Source organism: Typopeltis vanoorti, chromosome 14 (assembly GCF_054136105.1).
Source record: "Typopeltis vanoorti isolate ZY-2024b chromosome 14, IOZ_Tvanoo_1.0, whole genome shotgun sequence".
Classification (NCBI taxonomy): Eukaryota; Metazoa; Arthropoda; class Arachnida; order Uropygi; family Thelyphonidae; genus Typopeltis; species Typopeltis vanoorti.
Genome location: NC_143562.1, coordinates 102,918,742 through 102,945,764, shown reverse-complemented (window position 1 = coordinate 102,945,764; position 27,023 = coordinate 102,918,742). Strand labels below are relative to the sequence as shown.

Sequence of the window (27,023 nt, the reverse complement as noted above, 5' to 3'; positions counted from 1 at the left end):
ATTTACATGTTGATTTTTGAAATAATGCACCATCATGAATAGCTATTTGAAATATCCGAACTAACCAATAAAACAATACATTCTCCCCCCCCCTCTCTATTTTTCTATTATTTTTATTTATTATTATCATTTTTTTATGTTGGGTCCATACATGACAGGTTGCTTGATAAACCTATAGTACATTAGTACTGTATATAGGTAGTAGGTTGGGAAAGGAGGAACATGTTTTGATTTAAAAGACTGCTCTACAATGTAGAAGTTGCAATGATGAAGGAAGAGGAAAAGAAACTTGTTCTATAGGTTTTAAGGAGCTGTGAAGGGATATTGAGCAGCAGCTGCACGTGTTCCAACGAGCTTAGTACTAAGTGGGGGAATGAATGAATATATATATATATATATATATATATAGCAAATTTATTCTTCATAACTACCAAAATAATAGGTTGGAAGTGGAATTAACTTGTGCAGTTGGTAGGGCTGCACCAAATGTTAGCAGTATTACCTTCAACAGCTCTTGATGAAATTACTGCTGTGGCACAAAGAACGAAGAGCTTGTAGTTCTGAGAAAGATATATTCATAGAAGATTTCTAATTGTATAAAATTATCTAGGCAAACTTTGTTTCATCTGTGGTAATTCTCTGATGTATTTTCCTGCACCTACCATAATTTCAAAGTACAGGTATCCATCAAGGATTTAAAACAAGATCAGGAACTTTTGATAAGACATTTAATTAATTTTGTGTAAGTGGCCTGTTTGCTCAATTCATAACCTAAATTGGTGTCCAAAACCTAAGGACAAAAATAGTGTTTCTGAAGTGCATCTTCAGAAACACTATTTCTGAAGATTACAACCACAAATTCAGAAAAATCAGCTTGTGGCAATTTGTGTAACTAACATTTTGAATATTTTCGATTCACGTGCAAAGGGATCACATGGCAGCAATCAACAGGATAAAAGGCAAAAGGCTACAATAAGCGAACTGTTTGAAGAAAGCTTTTTCCATGAGGAAATAAAGTTACAAACTTAGATGTCTTGTAATGTCTCAAAGAGATTATCTAGATGATTTCACATGGGAAAGAATTATTGGAAAGCTTGAAGGCTGCAGAATTATTGATATAGCCAGAGACTTTGAAATCTCACATAGCATTGTATCCAGGCTCTTGGAAGCATTTCAAACCATTTTTACCACTGAGCATAAAGACAGATTTCTGGTTATAACAGCAAAACGTAATCAACGCACCATGGTGGGTCAGCTTGCAAGTCTTACCCATTCAAGCACAGGTATGAAAATATCTTGACAAACTGTGGCAAGAAGTCTGCAACAAGTAGGCCTATACACCCAAAGGCCTGCAGTCTATGTCCTTTTATCCAAAGTTCATTGTAGAGCACATTTTCAGTGGCATTGTAACCATAAAAATTGGACAAAACATCAATGGGCTAATGTACTCTTTACAGATGAGAGTCGTTTTAGTCTCTCCTCCAATTCTAAACAACACCTGATCTGGCATGAAAGTGGTACTGCTTACCATTGCGAGAATGCTCTTGAAAGGGATAGATATGGCAGTGTTGGGATCATGGTATGGGGAGGCATTATGCTTAATGGATTCACCAAACTACAACTGGAAAAAAGGGGCTGTGACTAGTGAACGATACTGCAATAAAGTTCTTTAATGCCGTGTTCAATTGTTCTGTGGTCAAAGAATTCAACATCCATAAAAAAAAAGAATTTTTTTATGGATGACAATGCCATACCGCATCATATACAAGAAGTGGAGATACTTCTAGAGACCGAGAGTATTAATCGAATTGAATTGCCAGCAAGCTCCCCAGATCTCAACCCCCACTGAGATCCGGGAGAGCTTGGGATATGCATTGCTGCTCATAATTTCCTTCTAGCAAACAAACAAACAAGGCCTTATACTTGCTCTGAAAGAGGATTGGCCAGTTTGCTTCAAGAACTCCTGAATCACTTTGTGCTAAGCATGGTACAACATTGTGAGAACTGCATCACAGTTCAGGGTAGACATGTTCCATACTTAAAATGTCTCTCTCTGCATGGTTTTCTGTAAGCAATGTACAATAATTCCTTAACTACGTCCTTATGAAATTTGTAACCTTTCCCAAAAATGTATTGCAATTTAATTTGTACAAAATTTATAACACTTTTTTGCATAATATAATTTATTAGTATGCTGGCAATAAATTTATGTCAACATTTGGCTGTATTCCTGAAAATTTTTTCATGTACAGGTAAAAATGCAGTTTGTCCTTAGCTTCTAGGCATCTGTACTTGTTAAGAGTAGAAATGAGTAATGGCTTAACACTGTTGAAGGTTCTCTGCACTAATAATTCATATTTCAGAATGAATTGAAGTACACATTTAAAGTAAAGATAAATGCTCCAGGGTTAAAATGTTTTTTTTTTTTTTAAGGTTTTTCAAGCTCTTTAATTTGAGCATTACTTAAAAAAGAGCTGCTCATAATTTGATGCAACTGGTCCATTAATAAAACTTGACTTGTACTATAGTAACAGTAAAAGTATTTGTTGTTTGTCAAATTGCTAGTGAAAAATAAGTCACAGGCTTTTTTTTTTTAACACGCATTTTGAATAATGTCTAAATTTTCAACAATTATGTTGCAACACCATTCTGATATAATTTCTCCTGCAGCAAACATCTTATTGCATATATGTTTTCTGTTACTTTTAAACCCAACTTCAGTATTTGTTTTCTAATTATACTCAGGACATGATATGGCAAGTTTTGTGAAATATTTGTAATCTATCAGTTATTAAATTATTTTTTTAATTTCTCACTATAGTAAACATCCTTTATCAAAGTAATTACTACTTTCATAAAGACAAGTAATAGTAGGTGAATGCAACATTTGCTTGTAACACAATTTCTATGGGGATAATTATTCTGAATTAATTGTAAGATATAAGGAATTTGAATTGAACATCTTTAAAAATATGATCAACAATCTTTGTATAATTATAATACAACCAGCTAATCATGTAAAGATTCATTCATACAGAAATGAGCTTCATGTCCAAGTTTTGATAAACTTTTAGATATTAAAGCATTAGTGGTTGTTCCTTATAGTTTAAGATCAATTGTTTAATCCAATATCAATCTGTTTTATCTTTTAATGGAAAAATTAAAAAAAAAAATTAGTTTACCTCTAAAGACACACTTCCATTTAATGTTAAAAGTTCAGGTATGTTCTGAGAGGAAGAAGTTCTGAAGGAAGCTGTACAAAGACTACCTGATACATGGACAGTACTGTTCACCCCATTCCATGTGAAATCTGCTGGATCAATTCCAGAAATATTTTCAATGTTGTCATCAGTTAAGGATCCTGTATCATTAACATCATCAAATTCCCAAATCTATAATATAAATCATATAAATTCTTTCTAAATTCTTCTTATATATAAATTATATAAATTATACAAATTCCCAAATCTATAATATAAATCTATAAAAGGAAATCTGAAAAACAAAATTTATCTTTTAAGCCAAATCATTTTATGTGATGTTTTATTGTCTCTTATTTCCTAAACTGTATCTTAAAATTATTATTATCATGGCTGACAGTAGTAGAATCCAATACTGCCTGTCAACTTTAATGCAAAATTTTGTTCCTTTTTTTTAAGATATAGATTAAATACGAGCTCATTTACAGGTTGCAATATACGTGACAGAGAAAAGAAGAAAGGAATAAAAAGTCAACACAGAACAGAAACACAAACCTTCACTCAATAACATGCTTTTTTTTTTTCCAAGCTTAATTATTAATTTTTTGACTTTGGGTATGCTGTCTGATATTGCTTCCTAAGACATCCCTTGAGCACATTCCATGCACTGTTAGCATCCTTCCCTTGAAGATTCTTATGCTATGGCATGTTTCGAGCTGTCTCCTAAGCTTGTCATAATCACCTATACCTATTCTTAACTGAAAATTCCACATATTTGGCACCCTCCAGAGTGAAGACATATCACTTTCCCCTGTCAGAGACAATGTGCATGATAAAGCTTATTGATATAACTAACACCAAGAGCAAAAAATACCTTTATTAAACTCACTAATATTTTGCTGGTTTTCTATCAAGCATCATCAAAGCACAATGATGTGACAGGCACACAGCACTAAACAATGAGATATAGGAGTTTAATAATAATAAATTTAGTTTAATCCTTTTTCCAAGTGTGTGCAAATAAAGTTTGCACCTGAAAGTATCTTCAGGACTGGGGTAAAGTGGTACAACAGCAGGCGACTCCTTGCAGAGGTAGAGCAAGCTACCAACACTCCTATCTCAGTATCTCCCACAATGCAAAACACATCTCCTTGCGGAGATGTATAATGTTATGCATTAAGGAAAGGGCCACTACCCAGACTAGTTTCGACCTTTATTGAGGTCTCTTCAGTGTGAGCCAGTCCCAAGAGATACCAAGGCAGAAGCATTAGCAAGGTCATCTCCTCCTATAGGAGCTGCCAAACGGTGTGCCACCGTTTCATTAAATTACTCTGGATTTAGAGAAAGATGTTGGAAGTTTATTTTTCACTTGGTCAGACTAAAATAAATTTAGTTTAATCCTTTATCCAAGTGTGTGCAAACAAAGTTTGCACCTGAAAGTATCTTCAGGACTGGGATAAAGTGGTACAACACTGGGCGACTCCTTGCAAAGGTGGAGCAAAATACCAACACTCCTATCTCAGTATTTCCCACAATGCAAAACACACCTCCTTGCGGAGATGTATAATGTTATGCATTAAGGGAAGGGCCACTACCCAGACTAGTTTCGACCTTTATTGAGGTCTCCATAGTGACCAAGTGAAAAATAAACTTTCGAGATATAGGAGTGTTTGAGGGAGGTAATGGCTGACTACATACCTAGAGTCAGGAGAGTAAATCAAGTGGAAGTTAAATGGATGAATAACACCATTAAGCATGAGCTGCAAAAAAAGAAACAATTATGGAGGGAATTTAAGGAGAAAGGTGACCTGTAGACACATGAACAGTACAAGGCACAGGCCAGAAGGGTAACTAGTGTGGTAAGAAAAGCAAAAGCAGATTATGAAAGAAAGTTAGCAATGCAGGCTAAAGAGAATCCCAAATAGTTTTTTCGATATGCGGCAAGTAAAAGAAAAAAGGAATGCCAATGGTAGGGAGTTAACTGAATCGGTCTAAATAGTAGAATTACTAAGTGAACACTTTGCAAGAGTATTATTATTATTATTACCACGGGCTACTCCAGGAGTCCTTAGACTCATCGAGGGAGGCCCTAAACATCATGTTCACACAGCTGTTCAACATTCTCACAGTATCTATCATACCTTGCCTTGAACTCGCTCACTGTCATAGTACCCACAACAGACTCTGGCAGCTTATTCCACTCATTTACCACTCTAAAAGTAAAGAACCCAGCTCTAACACCCCTGCTAACCACGCTCTTGCCCAGCTTCCATGGGTGTCCCCTAGTTCTCCCACCACCAGTCCTGATCTCAAAAATATCATCTGAATTAATCCTATAGAATCCTTTTAGCAATTTGAATGTCCCAATCATATCTCCCCTTTTCCGCCTATCAACTAGTTTCTGCAACCCACAAATCTTCAACCTGTTCTCATATGGTTCATTCCATAGACCATCTATCATCTTAGTCACTCGCCTCTGCCTCTGGACCCTCTCAACCTCCTCTCCATCAAGAAGGAACTGAGGTGACCAAATCTGGGCACAGTAGTCCAGATGAGGTCTTATCAGGGCTCGGTACAGAGGTACAATAACTTGTTTTTCTCTGCTCGTCAAGGTATTTTTCAACAACCAAGTGAGTTGATGAGCTGATTTAGCTACTTTCGCAATGTGCCCCCTAAACTTCATCTCCCTATCCACCAACGCTCCCAAGTCCCTGGCCTCATCAATCTCTTGGAGTACAGTTCCACCAATGTGGTATACTGCTGCTAATCTTTTCACTCCAAAATGCATAACCTTACATTTTGTCATATTAAATTGACATCCATTCTCCTTAGTCCAGAACTCCAATCTATCTAAGTCATCTTGCAAGACTTTGACATCTTCTGCATTCACTATTGCCCTACCCAACTTTGCATCATCAGCGAATAAATGAACTGTCCCACTTAGACCCTTCCCTATATCGTTAATGAACAGATTAAACAGCAGTGGTCCAAGAACAGAACCCTGTGGCACACTACTAGTCATAGGCCGTTTTTTGGACTCTACTCCTGAATAAACTACTCTTTGATATCTCTCCATCAACCACCCAGCTATCCATCTCACCAACCCTATATCCATTCCCATATGTTGTAGTTTACGGATTAGAATTCCATGTGGTATCCTGTCAAACGCCTTTGCCAGGTCCAGCAGTATCACTGTAAACCCATTTCCCTTATCCAGTTCAGCCGTCACCTTGTTATAAAACTTGAGCAAGTTACTGAGGCATGATCTACCCTTCACAAAGCCATGCTGTCCTCTGTACAGTATCTCATTTTCATCAATCCATTCCTGTATTTTTCCCTCGACTACTTTCTCCAAGACCTTGACAACGACTCCTGATATGCTGATCGGTCGGTAATTTGCAACCATAGTCTTGGATCCTCCTTTATGCAGTGAAACTATTTTCCCCTCTTTCCACGCCTTCGGGACTAAGCCAGACCTGAGACTCAGATTAAACAACATGGTCAAGGGCACTGATAATTCATTAGCCGCTTCATGCAAGACCCGTGCCGGTATACCATCCAATCCCACAGATGTATTCACATTAAGGTTCTGTAATAGACTATTCACCTCCACTTCATTCATCACAATTCCCATATAAACTAATGGTTCCTTCATTTTTTCAACGTCACCACCTGGATGATATACTTTTGCAAAGTGCGCGCTCAGTAACTCCACTATATCGACTGGTTCAGTGAACTCTTTACCATCGTCATTCCTTAAAATCATTTTGCCATGTACGGTTTTTTTCTTGCTTGCAGCATATTGAAAGAACTGTTTGGGATTCTCTTTTGCTTGCATAGCTAGTTTCCTTTCATAATCGGCTTTTGCTGTTTTTACCACACTCGTTACCCTTCTGGCCTGTACTTTATACCGTTCGTGTGCCTGCAGGTCACCCCTTTCTTTAAATTCCCTCCATAGTTGTTTCTTTTTTTGCAGCTCAAGCTTAATGGTCTTATTCATCCATTTAACCCCTCCTTGTTTCACTATTCGGACCTTAGGTATACAATCAGCCATAACCTCCTGTAAATGCTCTTTGATCACTTTCCAAGGGCTGGACTCTATCGACGTCCAGCCCTTGCAGTTGTACATGCATTGGCACTGATCCAAGCAATCTCCTAAGCTTGTCATACTTGCCAGCACGGTAATTCCACATATACCCTGTCTTAATCACAAATTTCACACCTTTAGCCACCTCCCAGGTGGCTAAAGGTGTGAAACTTATGATCACTCTCACCAATAGGTGGCAACATGGTCATATTCATTACAGTCAAATTCTCAGATATTATTACCAGGTCAAGCACTCTCACACCCCTAGTATTTTCAATTACATGCTGTTTCAGATAGTTATCCCTTAATAATTGAATAAAATCCATTTCCTTCCTCACATGTGTCCTCTCCTCCTTCCAATCAATGTTACCATAGTTGAAATCCCCCATAATAATTACCCTCCTTCCACTCATTTCATCAATTTGTTTATGCATACCATCTCCACCATCTATTCCATCACCTGGTCTATAGCAGCACCCAACTGTATATTTTATTCTGCCAGTATCAATCTCACACCAAATAGCCTCAAATGAGCTCCTTTCACTATCCTGCAATACTTCAATTCTCCTTGGCTGCAGTTCATCAGCTATCATCAATAACACCCCTCCCCCAATTTTATTCTCTCTGTCCCTCCTAAACATACTATACCTACACATTCTATCCCACTAACTATATCATCTTCCGTCAGCCATGTTTCACTAATGCCAATAACCTGTGGCCAGGAAGAGCCAATCAAGGCCAAAATTCTTCCTTCTTGTTCCTAATACTCCTGGCATTAGTATACATGAATTGCAGTGTTCCCTTTGTCCCACTCCTATCTTGATGCGTTATTCTAAATATCCCATTCCCATTTTTTGTCCTTATTGCTGGCTCAGGTACATTATATACATTTTTACACTCAACTGTCTCACTGATGTCTGGATATCCACTTCCCCCCCTCCTTGGTAGTTCTAGTTTCCCCGGTTCTGCACATCCATTTTCACTTCATTCAGCAACACTTTTTCCAGTCTCCGCACACCAAGTTCATTCAAATGCAGGCCATCCATCTTTTGCCCATCAAACTCATTCCACACGTCCACAAATTCCACACCACACCGTCCGCATAACCTGCGCATAATATCATTTGCGATTATGGCCCTCCTAAACCCCTCTCTGTCATACCGCAGTAACAGACTCACCATTCTAACTCTGTCACTCTTTTCTTTCGCTACCTTTAACAATACTTTCAAGTCCTCTCTCATAAAAAATTTATCACCTTTCAATTCATTCGTACCAGCCACAATTGTTATTTCTTTCACCCTCTGTTTTTGCACTCTAATGCTCTCACTATCATCCAGGCAGTGATATTACAGGAATGAGGGAACTGATGGCTTATACGGGAACTGAGATGAATGAAATGGAGGTGAATAGCATATTGCAGAACCTTAATGTGAATACATATGTGGGATTGGGATGGTATACCAGCCCGAGTCTTATGTGAAGCGGCAAAGGAACTGTCAGTGCCCTTGACCATATTGTTTAATTTAAGTCTCAGCTCTGGATTAGTCTCAAAGGGGTGAAAAGATTGGAAAATAATTCCACTGCATAAAGGAGGCTCCAAGACTGCTGTTGCAAATTATCGACTGATCAGCATATCAGGAGTCGCTGTGAAGGTATTGGAGAAGTTGGTCAAGAGCAAAATACAGGAATGGATAGATGAAAATAGGATACTGTATGGGGGCAGCATGGTTTTGTGAAGGGTAGTCATGCCTCAGTAATTGGTCACGTTTTATAATACAGTGACGGCTGAATTGGATAAGTGTAAATGGGTTTACAGTGATACTGCTGGACTTTGCAAAGGCCTTTGACAGGATATCAGATGGAATTCTAACCAGTAAACTGCAACACATGGGAATGGATACAGGGTTGTGAGATGGACAGGAGGGTGGTTGATAGAGAGATATCAAAAAGTGGTTCATTCAGAAGAAGGATCCAAAAGAAGGCCTGTGACTAGTTGTGTGCTACAGGGTTCTGTTCTTGGACCACTTTTCCTGTTCATTAATGATACAGAAAAGAATCTGAGAGGTACTGTTCACTTATTGGCTGATGATGCCAAGTTGGGTAGAGCAATAGTGAATGCACATGATGTTAAAACTTTGCAGGATTTGGATGGATTGGCAGACTGGGCTAAGATGAATGGATGCCAGTTTAATTTGACAAAGTGTAAGTTATGCATTTTAGGATGAAAAGATTATCAGCAGTATACCACATTGGTGGAACTGTACTCCCGAAAATTGACGAAGCCAGAGACTTGGGAGTGTTGGTGGATAGGAAGTTAAAGTTTAGGGGGGGGGGGGGGCACATAGCAAAAGTAGCTAAATCAGCTCAGATTTAGATCACTTGGTTACTGAAGAATACTTTGACGAGCAGAGACAAGCAGGTTATTGTTCATCTTTATCAAGCCTTGATAAGTCCTCGTCTTGACTACTATGCGCAGATCTGGGTGCAGAGTTTCTTGGTGATGGGGAGGAGGTAGATAGGATCCAGAGGCAAGTGACCAAGATGGTGGCTGGTCTGTGGAATGAACCTAACGAGAACACGTTGTAGATTTGTGGGTTACAAAAATTGGCTGATAGGCAGAAGAGGGATGATATGATTGAGACATTGAAATTACTGAGGGGTTTTTACAAGATTAGTTCAGATGAAATTTTTCAGAACAGGTCTGGTGGTGGTGGTGGGAGAACTAGGTGCCATCCATGGAAATTGAGCAAGAGTGTGGTTAGTAAGAGCATTGAACTAGGTTTTTTAGTTGGAGAGTGGTGTATGAGTGGAATAAACTGCCAGAGTCTGTTGTGGATGCCATGACTATGAATGAGTTCAAAGCAAAGTATGATAGATACTGTGCAAATGCTGAATAGTTCTTGACATGATGTCTAGGGCCTCCCTCTATGAGTCTAAGGACTCCTTGGAGTTGCCCATAATAATAACAATTTTTTTTTTCAAATGTCAAATAATACTTTATTATCTGTCTAATAAATTACATATAATACAATTTAATTATACATATAATTTATGTAATACATATAATACATACAATTTAAGAGATAATACTACAATTTTTCACATGTGTTTCAGTTCAGATTCCAATTTATCTCACACTTTGTACAGTGCGCAAGTCATAGCACAATAATTTGTGTGTTATTGGTAGTTATAACGATTTTGTGATAATTTGCAATTAGTTATAGTTCAGTTACAGAGGATAGATTACACAATTATCTATCTATATAATTTTTTTTTCTGTACAGAATGCTAGGAAAACATTTTATTTAGATTTCATAGGTAATGATATTAAAAATGTGTTTTACATCTTTTTCACATACATATTTACAATGATTCACTTTTTATTAAATCGATTATAATATTTACTTGTTTTGTTGGGTGGCATTTCTGATTTCTTCCTTGAAGCTTTGCAGAGCTTATCTGAGAAAGATAATAGATGCTGGTGGTCTCGTGGTTTTGTTTCTATACCCGTCGCAAGCCAGGTGTTGATTTTGCTGTTTGTAGCTAGGTGCTTAGAAGATTACTACTGCTTGTGAATGGTTTAACTTTTTTTGCAAGTGGGGCTGGTTTTGGGTATGGTATGTTTGTGCCTTGTAATGGTGTTTTTTCAGAGGGAGTTGTTATAGGTTTTGTGTGTGACTGAGTGAGACATGGAGAGAGAGAGAGAGAGAGGGAGGAATTTCTCAAACTTGTATTCTTGCTATAATATTTATATAGTGCCTGTTTCAGCTCCTTGTAGGTCCTTAGGTTTCTGTCGTCGAATGGCTGTTTGTTTATCATGTCAGGTAAGAAGCAGTTTCAGGTGGCTTTTCATTAGTGATTATTGTACTTATATGTTATGTAGTTTGTTGACTGTGGTCTTGTTATCTGATATGTTGTTCTGGTTACTCTGCAAGTTGGACTGAAGTAGTGTTTTAACATGATTGTGTAGTGGCATAAGTGTGGGATGTCCTCAGAATATTAGTTTAACGATTTTATTTTGCAACCATTGTAACCTGTTAAGTTTGTAGTCTGCTCAGAATGTGTATGATGTGATTGCATATCTTAAAATGTTTTCACATAATACTTTATAGATTAGTATTTTTGTGTGTGTCTTTATCTTTTAATATCATTTAATAATTTTTAATCGATACAGTTTACTTGCTATTATCCTGAGTTTGTTGTGTATGCAGTTTATATGACTATTCCAACTTTGATCAGCATCGAAGTGAAATCCGAGATAACATGTTGTTTTCACCCGTGTGATGGTTGTGGTTTTAGGATCGGTGCTTTGTGTATAGGAGGATGGATGTCGCATAGCGAGATATTCAGTTTCTATGGGTAGGGTTTGGGGATTTTTGAATATCATTAGCTTTGCTTTTCCAGGGTTTATATATATGCCATTTTTGGTTAGCCAGTTAGTGATCTGATTGATGTCGTGTTGCATATTTGTGTAAGCGATATTTGCGTTGTTGTGAATGGAATACTAAGGCCGTGTCATCTGCGTACTGGAAGATTTTACTTTTTAGGGGAAGATGGCTTATGTTGTGTGTGTATATGTTAAATAGAATAGGAAACAGGACAGCTCCTTGCGGTACTCCACAGGTTACTGGTACCTCTTTACTGTATGCTAATCCTATATGTGTGATGTGCTTCCTGTTTTTCATGTATGCTTTAAACCACTGGAGTAGGCAACCTCTGATCCTGATATCTGATAGTTTCGTTAAAAAGGTTTTGTGTTAGTGTGTCAAATGCTTTTGTTAGGTCAATGAAAATGACTAATGTTATTTTTTTTATCCAATGCAGCTTTTATTAGGTCTGTGAAATCTTCCAGGAGTGTTGCTGCTCCTTTATTTTTTTGAAAACCATATTGTGTTGTGGGTATGATTTGAAAATTATCAACATATGTGGCGAGTTTGCAATGCACGATGCGCTCCATGATTTGGTTGATTACAGACAATGTGGCGATGGGTCTGTAATTACTTATGTTTCTTTTTCCATGTTTACGTATGGGTGTGATTAATGCAGTCTTTAGTGTTTCAGATATGTGTCCCGTTTCAAACATTTTATTTAACAGTTTTGGTATAATTGGACATAGGATGGTTGAGTGTTTCTTGATGTCTTTTGGTCTGATTTCGTCTATTCCTGGTCCTTTGTTAGGGTTAATTTGTTGAATTGCAAGTGATAGTTCTTCTTTTGTTACTGTGGGGAACCACATTGACTAGGTTGCTCGTGGACCTAGTGGAGAATGTTTCTTTGTGTGAGCAAAGATCGTTTCTTGTAGTTTTTGGACAGAGTTCACGAAGTGCTGATTAAAGTTGTTTGCCAACTGTTTGAGGGATTTTGGGGTTGTAAGCAAACCTGTGTTTTATTGTTTCTGAGGCAGCGGTTCTGTGTGTATTGTCCAGCATTTCATTAATGAGGTTCCAGGTTTCCTTTATGTCGTTCTCAGCTGTTGTTAATTTCTTTTTGTAGTAGTTTCCTTTTGCAGTTGTAATCTGTGTTATTAAGAGATTCCATTTTCTTTTGTATTCAGCTTATAAAACGATATTGTTTGGCGACTTCTTAAGTTGTTTCCATAGGGCATCTTTTCTTTGTATGTCTAGTAATATGTTGTCTGTCCATGGATTCTGTTCAGTTTGGGAGCGTATTTTTATTTTTGTTAATGCTTTGTTATATATTTTATTAAATGCAAGTTTAAGATTATTATATACAGCATCAGCAGAGTCTAAAGATGCTATCTGCATCCAGTCTGTTTTTCTGATTTCATCATTTACTATTGCTTTGTTTAGGATGCTATTATACTGTTTTGTAGTCTCAGTGAGTTTTATGGGTTCTGGTTCTATGTGTAACTGTAATGATGTGAAATAATGGTTTGCCAGTTTGCACGTGATGACAGCTGCTGCGTGGCTGTTTGGAGGGGCCCGTATACTTATATGGTCAATACAGGATGAGGTTGTTTATTTCCGACTATCTCTTCTCGTATATTCGCCTGTATGGATGAGGTTATGTTATGTGCTGATAGAAGGTCTAGGTATTATTCTGTGTTGTTATTCATGTTCCTAATGTTTATATTTGTGTCACCTATTATTATCAAGTATTCTGAGATGCCTTCTTCCGTGGCTAAAAGTCATCTGTTTAATTCATCTAGAAATTTTGTAGCGCTTAAGTTGGCTGGTCTGTATATTGCGTTTAATATCAAGGAGTTTTCTTGTTTGATGTTTTTAGTTTTGACACATATGTTTTCTGCAAATTCTAATTTATAGTTTATTTCAGTTACTTCTAGTTTATGTTTGGTAAATATTAGTATACCACCGCCTCATTCAGTTTGTCTGCAGTGTTTGTGTTGTTGGAAGTTTGGCATTTGGTTGCCTCTTAGTTTGTCGTAGATATTTCAGTTAGTATTAAAATGTCTATATCTTCCTTCAGATAAGCTTGCAGGGTCAACCAGTATTTTTGAATGCTCCTGATGTTGATGTGGAAAATAGAGAGTCCTTTTTGGGGAATAGTCACTTGTTTCCATTCTGTTATCGATTTCAGAATGTGGCAGTTATCATGTTCCGGGGTGATAACATCTGTGGTGGTCTGCGTTCATGTGGATTGGTATGTTGTTCCCTTCTTTACGACTCATCAGTGTTCTTTTTAATGTGGCAGCCTACTGAGATCTTCTACGGATTTTATTTGGATTGGCTTTGCATCTTGTGTCTTTTTAAGGAATATTTTGCTGTCTCTTATTCATATAAACTGGTGATTTTTTTCTCTTTTTACTTTTCTTGTTTGGTAGAATAGTGTTTCTGATAATTAAGTATTCAGACAAGTATATTGGGGTATTGTCGTGGGCTACATCCAGATCCTTGACTACTGGTTTTTTAATCCTGCTAGCTTTTATAAGTGTAATTTTTGTTGGGCTGTTAGTGAGTCGCGACACGATGGGAGGAGGACAGGGATTACTTTCTCTTTCCCTTTTTTTGTGGTAACCGATGTACTGACTGGATATCTTTTGATTCTATGGTGCCAATTTTTGGCTTAGTTTTATTACGGCATCTTTTAAATGTTCCATAGCAATTTCTTGGAGACCATCTATGAGGAAACCATTTTTATACTGTTCTTGGTTTAAGAGTTCACAGTGTTGCTTTAAAGAGTTTAGTTCTTGTCGTAGTTCCGTTGTCTCTATAATTAGATTATGCTGTCTTTCCATTAGCTCTTTAACGTAGTTTTTAATTTCTCTAACGGTCTGTAATATGTCCTCTACCGAGCTATTATTAAATTTAATAAATTCCTCATATTGGTTGAATTTTTCTGTAATTTGTACAGTATGTTTTCAAAAATTTCTCCAACGAAATTGATTAAACTGTCTTTTAGGTTTTATTATCATTATTATTATTATTCAGGCCTCCATGGAGTTAAAAGACTCATCGTGGGAGGTCCTTCCTAAGAACATAAAGTCTGTCAAGACTCATCGAGGGGAGGTCCCCCCTAAGAAACACAAAGTCTATCATACCACTCCTTAAACTCATTGACCGTTCTCGCTCTCACCACTCCATCAGGCAATGCATTCCACGGTTCAACCATCCTCCATGCAAAGAAACCACTCCTCACCCTCTTGCTCACAGTTTCCTTTCGTAACTTTCAGGGATGGCCTCTTGTAATCACTCCTTCCCGTTGTTCAACCAAGCGAAAGAACTCCACAGTGTCAACCCTGTAACCACCTCTCAACAGTTTAAAAGTATCAATCATATCACCTCTTCTTCTTTTATCCACCAAACTCTGCAGTCCACATTCCCTCAGCTGATCCTCATAACCAAAATTGTACAGTCCTGAAACCATCTTTGTATCCTTTCCACAGTTAATTTATCCCCTTCAAATCCTGGGGACCAAATCTGAGAACAATAGTCTAAGTGTGGTCTGATCAGAGACTTATACAACGGAATGATAACCCTTTTATTTCTGTAGGTCAGTGTCCTCATAATTGCAGCAATCCTCTGTGTTACCTTCACCACCTTTGCAATATGACCCCTAAATTTCAGGTTTCTATCAATCATCAACCCCAGATCTCTTGTCTCCCCTACTTCCTCCAGTATAACTCCTCCCATAGAGTTTTGTAATCTATTTTCAAGTAATGCATTCAAAGTTGGTTCACCTGGGTTTCTGTTGTATTCTTTGTTTTTCATTTCCTCTGCTGTTGATTGCCATGTTAGTTGTTTACCACCTGCAGTTGAAGGCAACATTCCTTTGTTTTCTCTACAATGTGGGCACTTCCACTCATCATGCTTCGCATTTGATTTTCGCTGCCAAGTGGCCTCGGACAGTCCCGAACATAGAAAAATGCATGTTTCTCTGACAGTTCCTGTATGTTATGTGGTTTTCTTCCCCTGTTAAGTCTTCCTGGCATTTGTAGCACTTCATATTTCTGGTTTAGACGATCTTGCTGTGACTTCTAACATGGCGACTTCCTTTGTTCTCCTCTTGCGTAGTTGACGAACGTATATTTCGTACTTTGAACACTTATAATTTACTTATTACTTAACAGGTACTTACAGTTTTTACATCAATATGCTCAAGCTTGAAGAATGGAATTCACTGATACACTTTAAATTTTAATTCACAAGAAAAAATTTTCTACTTTGCAACTTAAAATATCATCATCATAATAATAATATCTATGGAATTTGGATGACAGTTGGATTCATGGCTGGCTTTTATTTCCTTTCTTTGCAATAGGTGGATATAGGCTCATTTACATGCTATAGGCACTTATCCTATAGCATACAATCAGGGGATGGACAGGAGCACAAGTGAAGGAAATACCATCAGGACCAGAAGAATTGTTGGTATCCAAGCTTTCAGATTTCATCTGATGCCTTTCTGATGAAAGACTAGAAGAGGGATGCAGTGAGCAGTTCTTGATAAAGGGAGTATTTTTTTAATGAACATCAGTGCAGGGTTGGAGAAGTATGATGCCAGTAAGTCAGTCTGGTCTTTGGGTGAAGTTACAATGGTACCATTTGGATGTGATGGAGCAATAGAACACACACATGGAGAGAAATTGCTCCTGAGGGCCTTGGTGAGGGACCAGAAAGCTTGACTTCCATTTGGGCAGACTGATAAGTCTTTTTCCAGTTGTTGCGTGCTGCTATGTATAGAAAGTGGGATGCTAGAGTTCTTCTTTCAAGTCACTCTGCAATATGCTGAACTGTTTTCATGGACTGCCCTGGTACACTTTTAAGAGGTCTGGAAAGTGGCCTAGGCTTCTGGGTGAGCACCGGTCATGTTAAATCTGCCAGATTTAAGGTGGCCAGTGGTGTGTTCTAGGGATCAGTCCATTAATATATAGATTGCTGTTTAATCTATATATGAATGATATCTGGAAGGGCTTGACAGGAGATCTTCAATTGTTTGCCGATAATGTAAAGATAGATAGGTCACTCAAAGATGCTACTGATAAACAGGGTGATTTGAATGTGCTGGACATGTAGGCAAACAATAACATTGAAGTTAAAGGGGTCACGTAGCAAAAATTGCAAATACACCTCAGAGGATAACTGCAATGTTGAAACAAACATTGATATGAAAGGATATGGAAGTCATTTTACCTCTTTGCAAGGCCTCAAATACAACCGCACTGGGACCACTGCGTACAGGTTTGGTTTCCTGGGTTTGTAAGAGATAAAGAAGCTACGGAAAATTTGCAAAGAAGAGCTACAAAGGCGATGTTGGAATTATGGATTATAGATTACAAGGACAGATTGAGAACATGTGGACTGCAAATACTGATACAATGCTTTTCAAGAATTTGAGCAAACAGTTATTTCCAAACTGCATTATTACTAGTTATGGATACTATGCAACTCATTCTATTAGATGTGTGTGTGATCAAATTCTTAATATGTATTATTGGGGGAGGGGCAGGATATTATGATAATATTACAAGAAAACATTATATCATTACAAATGTCTTATCAATGATTTTCCTCCAGAGTGCTGTGAAAGGAATTAGAGATGATAAAGGTAACATGAAAACTGGAAAAAAATATATCCTTGAAGTATGGAGTGATTACTTTGAAAAATTACTAAATGAAATAATTAGTGACAGCACAGTGCTAAAAAACACTCAACAGGCATGCATTCAGGAATACATATCCATACTTGAAGTACAAAAAGCCATCAAAAGCCCGAAACGAGGAAAGACAGTGGAGTAGATGCTATTTGACCAGAAATGCTCAAGTATGGAGGTATAAAAGTCTTACAGTGGCTGCTGTAAGACTTTTATGTTGGATAATTCAGAAGGCCTTGTCAGAGAGTCTAATTCTGGATGATTGGAGTAAAACTTTCATATCATCCATATATAAAAAAGGTAAATAAACTGAATTCCTACTGAGTGCTCCTGGTAAAATATATAAATGTATACTCGAGAAATGGTTGAAAAGGAACGTAGAAGGAAAGCTTGCTAAAGAATAAGCTGGATTCAGGCTAAATAGAAGCTGTCAGGATTTTCATTTTATGACAAATAGTTGAGAAATCATGGGAATATAACAAAGATCTGTATTTTTGTAGATCTGGAAAAGGCATATGACAAGGTACCAAGAGAAAACGTATTCAAAATACTACAGTCTGATAAGGATGAACATTATCCCCTCTATTATTCATTATCTATATGGATCACATTATGAAGGAAAGTGGTATTAAACTTGATAACAAAACTGGAGATATTAATCTCAGCTCTTTATGCAGATGATGTTACACTTTTAAATAAATCCAGGGCAAGTCATCTGCAAGATTCCTTCACTAAATCGAATAACTGTTGTAATAGATTTGGTATGAAGGTCAGCAATAACAAGACAAAGACAATGGAAATAGGCAGAGACATTGAAAATATCAACTTCATTGTGAATGGAAAACCTATAGAACAAGTAAAACATTTCAGCTACCTAGGCACAATTTTTAGTGAGGATGGTAATTTAAATATGGCAATAGACAACAAAATCAACAAAGCTGGAATGGTAGGAAGTCAACTGAATAAATTTATATGGAATAAGAAAGAAATTAGTCAAAACACTAAACTGGCCGTATACAAGACAGTGTTCAAACCAATTTTAAGTTATGGATCTGAGAACTGGATTAGAAATAAAACACTTGACTAGACTAGAGACCACAGATATGAGAGTCCTGAGAAAGATTAGAGGTGTGAACAGATGGCATCAGTGGGAAGATCCTATTAAAAACGAGGATATTAGGAAAGAACTTGACATTCTTAGCATCCAGGAATGTGTTAGCAGAGCTAATCTCAGGTGGTATGATCACTAAAACAGAATGGGAGAGGAAAGATTAGCAAAACAAGTGTTCTCGGCCAGGTTAGCAGGAAAAAGACCCAGAGAAAGACTAAGATATAGGTAGATTGATACAGTAAAAAGTGCCTTAAAAGACAAAAATAAGATCTGATAATGTTGGAGTCTTGACAGGTAACAGATTGATTTGGAGAAAAATTGTAGATAGAAAGTTAGAAACGATGCAAGTTTTTTATGTAGTACTATCATATCTTGTACATCCCTTGAGGATGCATGTCAGGAATTTGATGATGTAACTGGTAACTACTCAGAGAAACGATTTAATATTTAACATGTCTGAGGCAATGGAATTTTATTTTGCACAAAAAACAACATTAGTTCTAAAAGTTGTCACTAGGGCAATACATGGCACTGGAATACATCACAAAATGTAGGGTACACATGGCATGTTGTGTGGTAACACAACATCATGTTTGTTATGCTGTCCTCTGTTGTTGGAAACATGCTGAAATTGCAAAATGGCATGCTCAACCACAGAATGTAGAGTTTCACTCTAAATATTGTGGATATGGCATGTAATACTGGTCTTGAGGTCCACTAAGTTGGCTATGTGGCCACAACAGAAGGGATTTGAGATGTTCCCATAGCCAAAGTCACAGGGGTTTTCAGATTTGGCAAGTACGCTGGCCGTGCTGTACGAAAATGGCAATGGATGAGCTGGCCCTTGGTAAAATGTGCCCGAAGGAACCACTTGACAGGGCTGGCAATGTGAGGAGAGGAACCATCCTGCAAAAATTGTTGAATCCAGGCAGCAAGGTTGTTGAAGTGTTGGAATCACCTGATTGGCTAAAAGAGATGCATATTGCTGGCCATGAACTTCTTTTGAAGATTTTTCATTTGCATAAATGGTACAGTCACAGCGTTTCACTGCATCCCAGGAGTATCATACATAATTTACATGCATTGCAGTGCAATATATTGCCCTAGTGGCAACTTTTAGAACTAATGTTGGTTTTTGTGCAAAATAAAATTCCATTGCCACACACATGATCAGGTTAAATATTAAATCATTGTGATGAGTAGTTATCCAGTTACAGTCTTTCAAAATGTGAGCTTTTATCATAATCACCCTATATATAACAACAGGAAAAAAAAAAGGTTTCATCTTTTTTCCCCCTTAACTGCCACTTTTAACTTCCTTAGTCCTCCACTGAGCTCTGATTTTTCTATCCTTGTAGATCACCTGACCACATATATCTATCGATGAATGAATCAATGTTTTCTTCACCATTCTGCCACTGAAATCCCCAAGGTTTGGTTTGTGTTTTCAAATTTAATTTTTTCTTGAATAATGTTTCAAGAAAATTCAAGAAAAGTTCAGTATGAGAGAATATGAAAGGATTGTTGAAAGAAGCGAGAGCGAAGAGTGAGAAAATGACAATCATTAGTATGACCTAGGTATGATAGAAATGAATTAAGAATGAATATGATGGCAAATAATTTAATGTGTAGGCTGTGTCTAGAAGAAATGGATGCAAATTTTTGGATGTGTGGAACGAATTTGAGAGATGGATTTATAGAAGAAATGGATGCAAATTTTTGGATGTGTGGAACGAATTTGAGGGATGGATTTATATAACAGGGATAGCCTACTCTACAGAAATTACTACTTGGCATGAGAGTCAGGGAAACTAGAATATGATTATCATTGCATTATCATGAAATGATAATGCACATTCCTATCATGATTATGAGGAAAGAATGACCATGTGTTTGTCTAATTTGGAATTATTAAGCATGTGCAAGGATGTCTTCAGAAGTAAGGCATTAGATAAGAGAGAGATCTGCAAGTTGTTCACAGACAACACAAGTAAATATATAAAAAAGCAAGCAGGTAACTTATGTTTGTACCCAAATGCCAAGAAGAATATCAGAAACTCCAAATAAAAATGATCGATGCGAAATGAGTAATCATGGGAGACTAATTTATCTGAACACTGATTGAGTAGCTGTGAAAAGCTCATGAGAATGAACCCAAATTTATTATTATATGACACCTCTAGGGAGTCCAAACTCATCAAGGGAGGGCATCTACCCTACAATTCTTCGTCTCCATCAACAGCCATTACTTTCATCATTTACACCAACACCATCTACCATCAACCACCATCACTAGTATTTTCGCAGACAAACACAAACATCCATGCCAATGGCGGTATTTGAACCCGCAGCCTTTTGACTGAAGAGCAGATACGCTAACCACTCGGCCAACCAGACCGGCTAATTTATTGACCTGTTACAAAATAACTTCTTCCTCAAGCAGATTGTACCAAAAGAAATAAGATTAAAGAGTGTTCAATATTATTGTTGTGTGCGTGTGTGTGTGTGTGTGGGGGGGAGTGATTTCAGTTAAAGATATGACAGTTCTGTCTCCAGTTGCAACAGTGATCGTGCTGTACTGACTTGGGAAGTGACTAAGTTTATAATGTTCCATCCAGAAAAGATTACATGCTGAACTATAGAGTAGGTAATTAAGACCAACTGAGGAGCATGCTAGGTACTGTTCCATGGTATCAGTTGCTAGATTGGTAGGATATTGCTGCACATGGGAAGCATTTAAAAAATACTTAAATATCTAATATCTGAATATGTGCCTAGAGTTTGAAGAATAAATAAGGTAGGAATCAAATATATGTGCAATCTTATTGAGCAAGAGATTCTTAAGAAAAAGATGATATGAAAGGAATACCATGCATATAAGGATGCTGTCAGTTACAAAAATTATAAGGTACAGGCCAGAAGAGTAGAACTGTGGTACAGAAAGTTAAGCCTGAGTATAAAAAGCTCTACAAGCTAAAGACAACTCAAAGGAATTCTACTATTATGCTGCAAATAAGAAAAGCAATGACTGTGAAAGAATAATGAATAAATGCAGATGATTTGCAGGTGAAAGTTGAAGAGATTATTCAACTGAGTACCATTTTGCTAAAGGCTATCAACTGTACGAGGAGACAACAGAGCTGTTGAATCAACTAAAGAATTTGGCAATAGGGCAACAGGCTATCATCATGCTAAACAAGTGTTCAAGATGAACTGGCTGTTTCTTTGACTAGGCTATGCAATTTGAGTCACAGCACAAAGAAGATTCCACAGGAGTGTAAAGTATGTATGATAATTGTACTGCATAAGGGTTGTGAAAAGACTGATGTGTCTAGATATTGACCTATCATTATCTCTGGAGTGGTAGGCAAGATTTTGGAAAAGTTAGTAAGAGCATGCATACAGAAATGAATTGACTAAGGAAAAGTCACGTTTGAACAACTTCATTGTGTTTTATAACAATGTTATCATTGAGTTAGACAAAGAGAATGAATTCACCATAATACTTTTGGATGCTGTTAAGGCTTTTGACCGGATACAGTGGAGAAGACCATTATATAAATTGGAAAATATGGGATTGGATTATAAGATATTAGCATGGATAACAAACCGTGTATGATAGCAATCAATGGGAATTTAGAATCATTCTTCTTGTAGGCACGTAATGAGGTCTTAACTGTTGTGAGGGAGACGATCCTGTACTTCACCTGATGCTCCAGTTCATCCTATACAGACATTTCAGGGTTGAAATCAGGGCTCTGTGGAGACCAGTCAAGTGTGGGGACATTCATGTCCACAAAACACGTGGTTAAAGCAGCAGCCTTATGACACATTACATTGTCTTGCTGAAAGAGAATGGTCAGTTCTGTAGAAATGCCACAAAGTGGGAAGCATTGCATTGCACTGTCCAGAATGTTAAGCTACTTCTTGTAGTTCAGTGCTTGACACCATGAACAAAGGTCTGAGGCCAAAACATGACCTTACCATCACACCACCAGATCCTGAATTTCATAGTTGGGATTATGTATAATGGTAAGAGACATTCATCAGGCATCTGCCACATCCACACCAGTCCATATGCTCAATAGAAGGTGCAATGTGATTCGTCGCTCCATAACACAGCTTTCCAAGCTTCCACATTCCCCATGTACATGCTCTTTGCACCACCGAAGACGATGCTGCATGTTGGTTTAGGTAATGTGGAGCTTGCATATTGCAGCCATACCATGGAAACCCATGTTGTGAGCCTCTGTTCTGAATGTTTTTATGCAGATTCATGTTCCAGTCAATGCCTGAAACTCCGCATACAATGTGTCAGCTAATGAATGGTGGTTTCTACATATATCGTTTTTCATAGCACCCTATGGTCACAGAATGTGACCATAGGGTGCTATGAAGCCTGAGTGTGGTAAGTCATCTACTCTGGGTAGCACTTGCAGTTGACTCTCTGAGCTTCCTTCTCAGAATGCTATCACTGACTGTTGACCTGGGATGGCCCAATTTGTTAACAATTTGCCACACAGATAAGCATGAAACATGGCATCCTATCACAATGCCTATTTCAAAGTCCATCAGTATCCTTCTCACAGCCATCAAAGTCCATCAGTATCCAGGCACAGTTGCACTGACTTGGGAGCATCATATTCCTCCAATTTATACAGGTGTCAAGCACGTGACTTGTTACATGGCACAATGCCCCTTGTCCATGGGGGTTTCTGGTGACTTCTTTCCAAGCAGTGTATAAAAAGTGGTGTATGCGAGTCTGCTAGATTTAAGGGACCAGTGGTGTATGACAGGGATCAGTTCTTGGTCCACTGTTATTCAATCTTTATATTAATGACATTGGGAATGATTTGACAAGTGACAGTTATTTGCTGATGATGTGAGATAGGCAGTATAATCAGGAATGCAACCAACATGCAGTAGTTAAAGAATGATTTGAATAGGCTAGAATTGTGGGCATGTGAAAATGGCTATCAGTTTAATGTTAGTATACAAACAGTTATGAACTTTGGCATAATGAGATATTCAATGTCATATATTGGCAACATTATGCTAGAAGAATTGGCAGGATTATGATTATTATTATTCTGGACCTCCATGGAATCATAAGACTCATGACTCATCATTATGATAGAAGAAACTAACATGGCTTAGTATCTTGTAGTTTTGAACTTCAACTTCATATCTTCTAAAAGCCATGTAGCAAAGACTGCAAATAAATCTCAGAGGATAACTGCAATGGTGAAAATGAACCATGACATAGGATAAAGAAGTCATTCTGAATCTTTACAAGAAATGATACAACCTTACTTGGACTATTATGTGCAGGTCTGGTCTTCTTGTTTCTGTGGTGATGCTGATACAGTGGAAAGAGTGCAAAGGAGAGCATTAAAGATAACATCAGGATTGTGGAATACAGATTGAGAAGTTGTGGCCTGCAGATACTAGCAAACGAGAGAGAGATGTGACATGATTGAGACTTACCAACTTCTGAAAAGGTCATATAGGATACCACTTGATGGAATTTTTAATTTTATAGAGGGTAGGGAGAGTATGTGAGAACATCCATGGAAGTTGAGAATGAATACAGTCAAGAAAGGGGTGAAAGGTAAATTTTCTCTTCATATAGTGGTGCAGAACTTTTGGAGGTGGTGTGGGCAGGTAGAGTGAATGAATTATATATTTAATTTAATCCTTTATCCAAGTGTAAGCAAACAAAATTTGTGCCTGAAGTATCTTCAGAACTGGGGCAACTTGTGGCAAAGGTGGACTGAGTTCTCTTCACTTTCCATAGTATCCCATAATGCAAAGCACATCTCTTTGCGGACATGTATAATGCTATGCATTATGAGAAGGGTCACTACTCAGACCAGTTTCGACCTTTATTGTCTCTTCAGTGGGAGCCAGACCCAGAGGTGATACCAAGGTTGAAGCAATGCAGAAGTCATATTTCCATATGCCAGTTGCCAAAAGGTGTCACACCTTATTATTAAATTACTCTGGAAAGATGTTGGAAGTTTTTCCCCACTTGGTTAGACTATAAATTATATATTTAGTTTAATCCTTTATCCAAGTGTAAGCAAACTTACACTTGCAAAGTCTGGGTAGTGACCCTTCCCATAATGCATAACATTATACATGTCCACAATGAGATGTGCTTTGCATTATGGGATACTACAAAAAGTGATGAGAACTCAGTCCACCTTTGCCATGAGTTGCCCCAGTCCTGAAGATACTTCAGAAGCAAACTTTGTTTGCTTAAACTTGGATAAAGGATTACACTAAATATATAATTTATAGTCTAACCAAGTGGAAAAAAATTTCCAACATCTATCCCTAATCCAGAGTGAATGAATATATTTCATATTCATGCATATTCATTTCATATTCATGTCATATCTTTTCTTGAAAAGATATGACAGCTGGTGCATGTGATATGTGGCCTTCCCTAACTCCCTTGAAGTCACTCTTCATAATGTTTGAGTATTTGAGTCTGCAGTTCTGAAAGCTGCTCAACTTTTATTCTTTTTAAAACTTTCCATTTCAGATTTTTCAATATGATATTCAGTTTTATCCTACTCAACACTAAATGATGATCATTTCCTATTTCAAATCTATATACTCTTGTCTTGAAAGAGCATAAGAACATCAAGTTCCACAATAACAAGGAAAATGAGGCTATTTCTTGTATCATCTCTCCATGTAAATTTGGAGACACCTTTATAATGGAGCACAGTGTTTGCAATGACTAATCTGAGTCCTGAACAGAAGTCAAGCAGATATTTTCTCCAACACATTTCTCTTTGTCTAGTATTTATTTCCTATTCTGCTGTTTTGACCTCCAACAAGGATTATTTTTTTCTACATCAGTGCCTTATCCCATGACTTGAAAAATTCTTCCACTTCTTTCTTAATAGAATTATGTTGGACCAAAGGCACAAATAAGTCTTATTGTCCAATCATTCTGATATTTACCCACATCACTACTTGGATATTGCCTACTATTCAAGATCTGGGCACAAGGGTTCCTTGGTGATGAGAAGGACATACAGAGGATCCAGAGACGAGCGACCAAGATGGTAGTTGGTCTATGGAATAAACCTTACGAGAAAAGGTTGAAGACTTGTGGGATACAGAAATTGGTTGATAGGTAGAAAAGGAGGTGATATGATTGAGACATTCAAATTACCGAGGGGTTTTTACAAGATTAATTTAGAGGAAATTTTTCAGAACAAGCCTGGTGGTGGGAGAACTAGGGGGCCATCCATGGAAACTGAGCAAGAGTGTGGTTAGCAAGGGTGTTAGAACTAGGATTTTTACTTGGAGAGTGGTGAATGAGTGGAATAAGCTGCCAGAGTCTGTTGTGGATACCATGACTGTGAATGAGTTCAAAGCAAGTATGAGAGATACTGTGCGAATGCTGAATAGTTCTTGACATGATGTTTAGGGCCTTCCCTTGATGAGTCTAAGGACTCCTTGGAGTTGCCCGTAATAATAATAATCCTCATATTTAGTGTTGAATACTACAGCAACTATTCCTTTTTCCTGATCATTAGCACTCGAATGTAATATCTTGAATTTGTTGCTTAAAATAATGTCACTTTTTTTTTTTTCATCTTTGTTTTATAAGATCTATTATGTGGATCTGGTCTGCTAGATCCATTTCTTTTATGTTAATGGCGTGAATCTTGAACTTTGAAACTGAGTTGGGGTTTGTTCCAGTAGTTAACTAACCATTCGCTCAGGTTTCATGATGAAAACAAAAGGGGCTTTGTTTAATTAGATGATGCCCAGACAGCATGAAATTCTATCAAGTTTAATCTTTATAGGTACCTGTGGCATGACTATAAATAATAAATTACACGATAACCACAGTAATTAACTTTAATGAAATGAAAGTACAGATATTTCGTACTGAAAATAACAGTACATCATCAGTGTGCAGAAACAAGCAATCAAAGGAACCAGATTACAAAATACATACAGCAGTCAGTGGTTTACCAATTAAATATTGTTGCTGCATGCTAGAAATTAGTATTAATAAATAATATTATTAAAAATATTATTAAAAAAAACTATTTTGATGGTTACATAAGATAAGAGAGAGACAATTGTTCCAATTCAGTTTGGCCAATGCAAAAGGGCTTTGCAACTTTCTTTGAAAAGGCATTCATATTTAAACCTGCATCTATGGAGAAGATGAGCTTTATCCCACTGGATACTGTGTTTAGTGCCAATACTATGTTGTGCCAGACCAGATTTTTGAGGTTTCATGTATTCGATATAATATTGATGTTCATTAATTCTTTTTTCTACAGAACGGCCTGTCTTTTCAAAGTATGTTAGATTACATTCACATATGGTATCTGGTAAATGCCAGCTAATGATAGCGGTGCCAGTTTGTCTTTTGTAGATGGCAACAGATGAGAAATTTTGTTGATCAGAAAATATGTGGGAACAAGATGATACTTCTTCAAAAATTCTACCAATCGGTTCCAAGATGATAGAAATGTAAGGGATTGGAACCCTGCAGTCTGTTGAAGAATCTTG

General features: G+C 37.3%; 1 protein-coding gene across 1 annotated transcript in view; it reads right to left on the bottom strand.

Annotated features, from left to right (window-relative positions):
* Window positions 1-27,023, bottom strand: part of LOC150099810 (glycosylated lysosomal membrane protein A-like) — a 101,642-nt gene that overhangs the window by 63,373 nt on the left and 11,246 nt on the right. Inside the window, exon 3 of the mRNA XM_090403909.1 lies at window positions 3,183-3,392. Within this exon, the coding sequence (XP_090260035.1) occupies window positions 3,183-3,392 (210 nt within the window). The remainder of the gene's footprint in view (window positions 1-3,182; window positions 3,393-27,023) is intronic.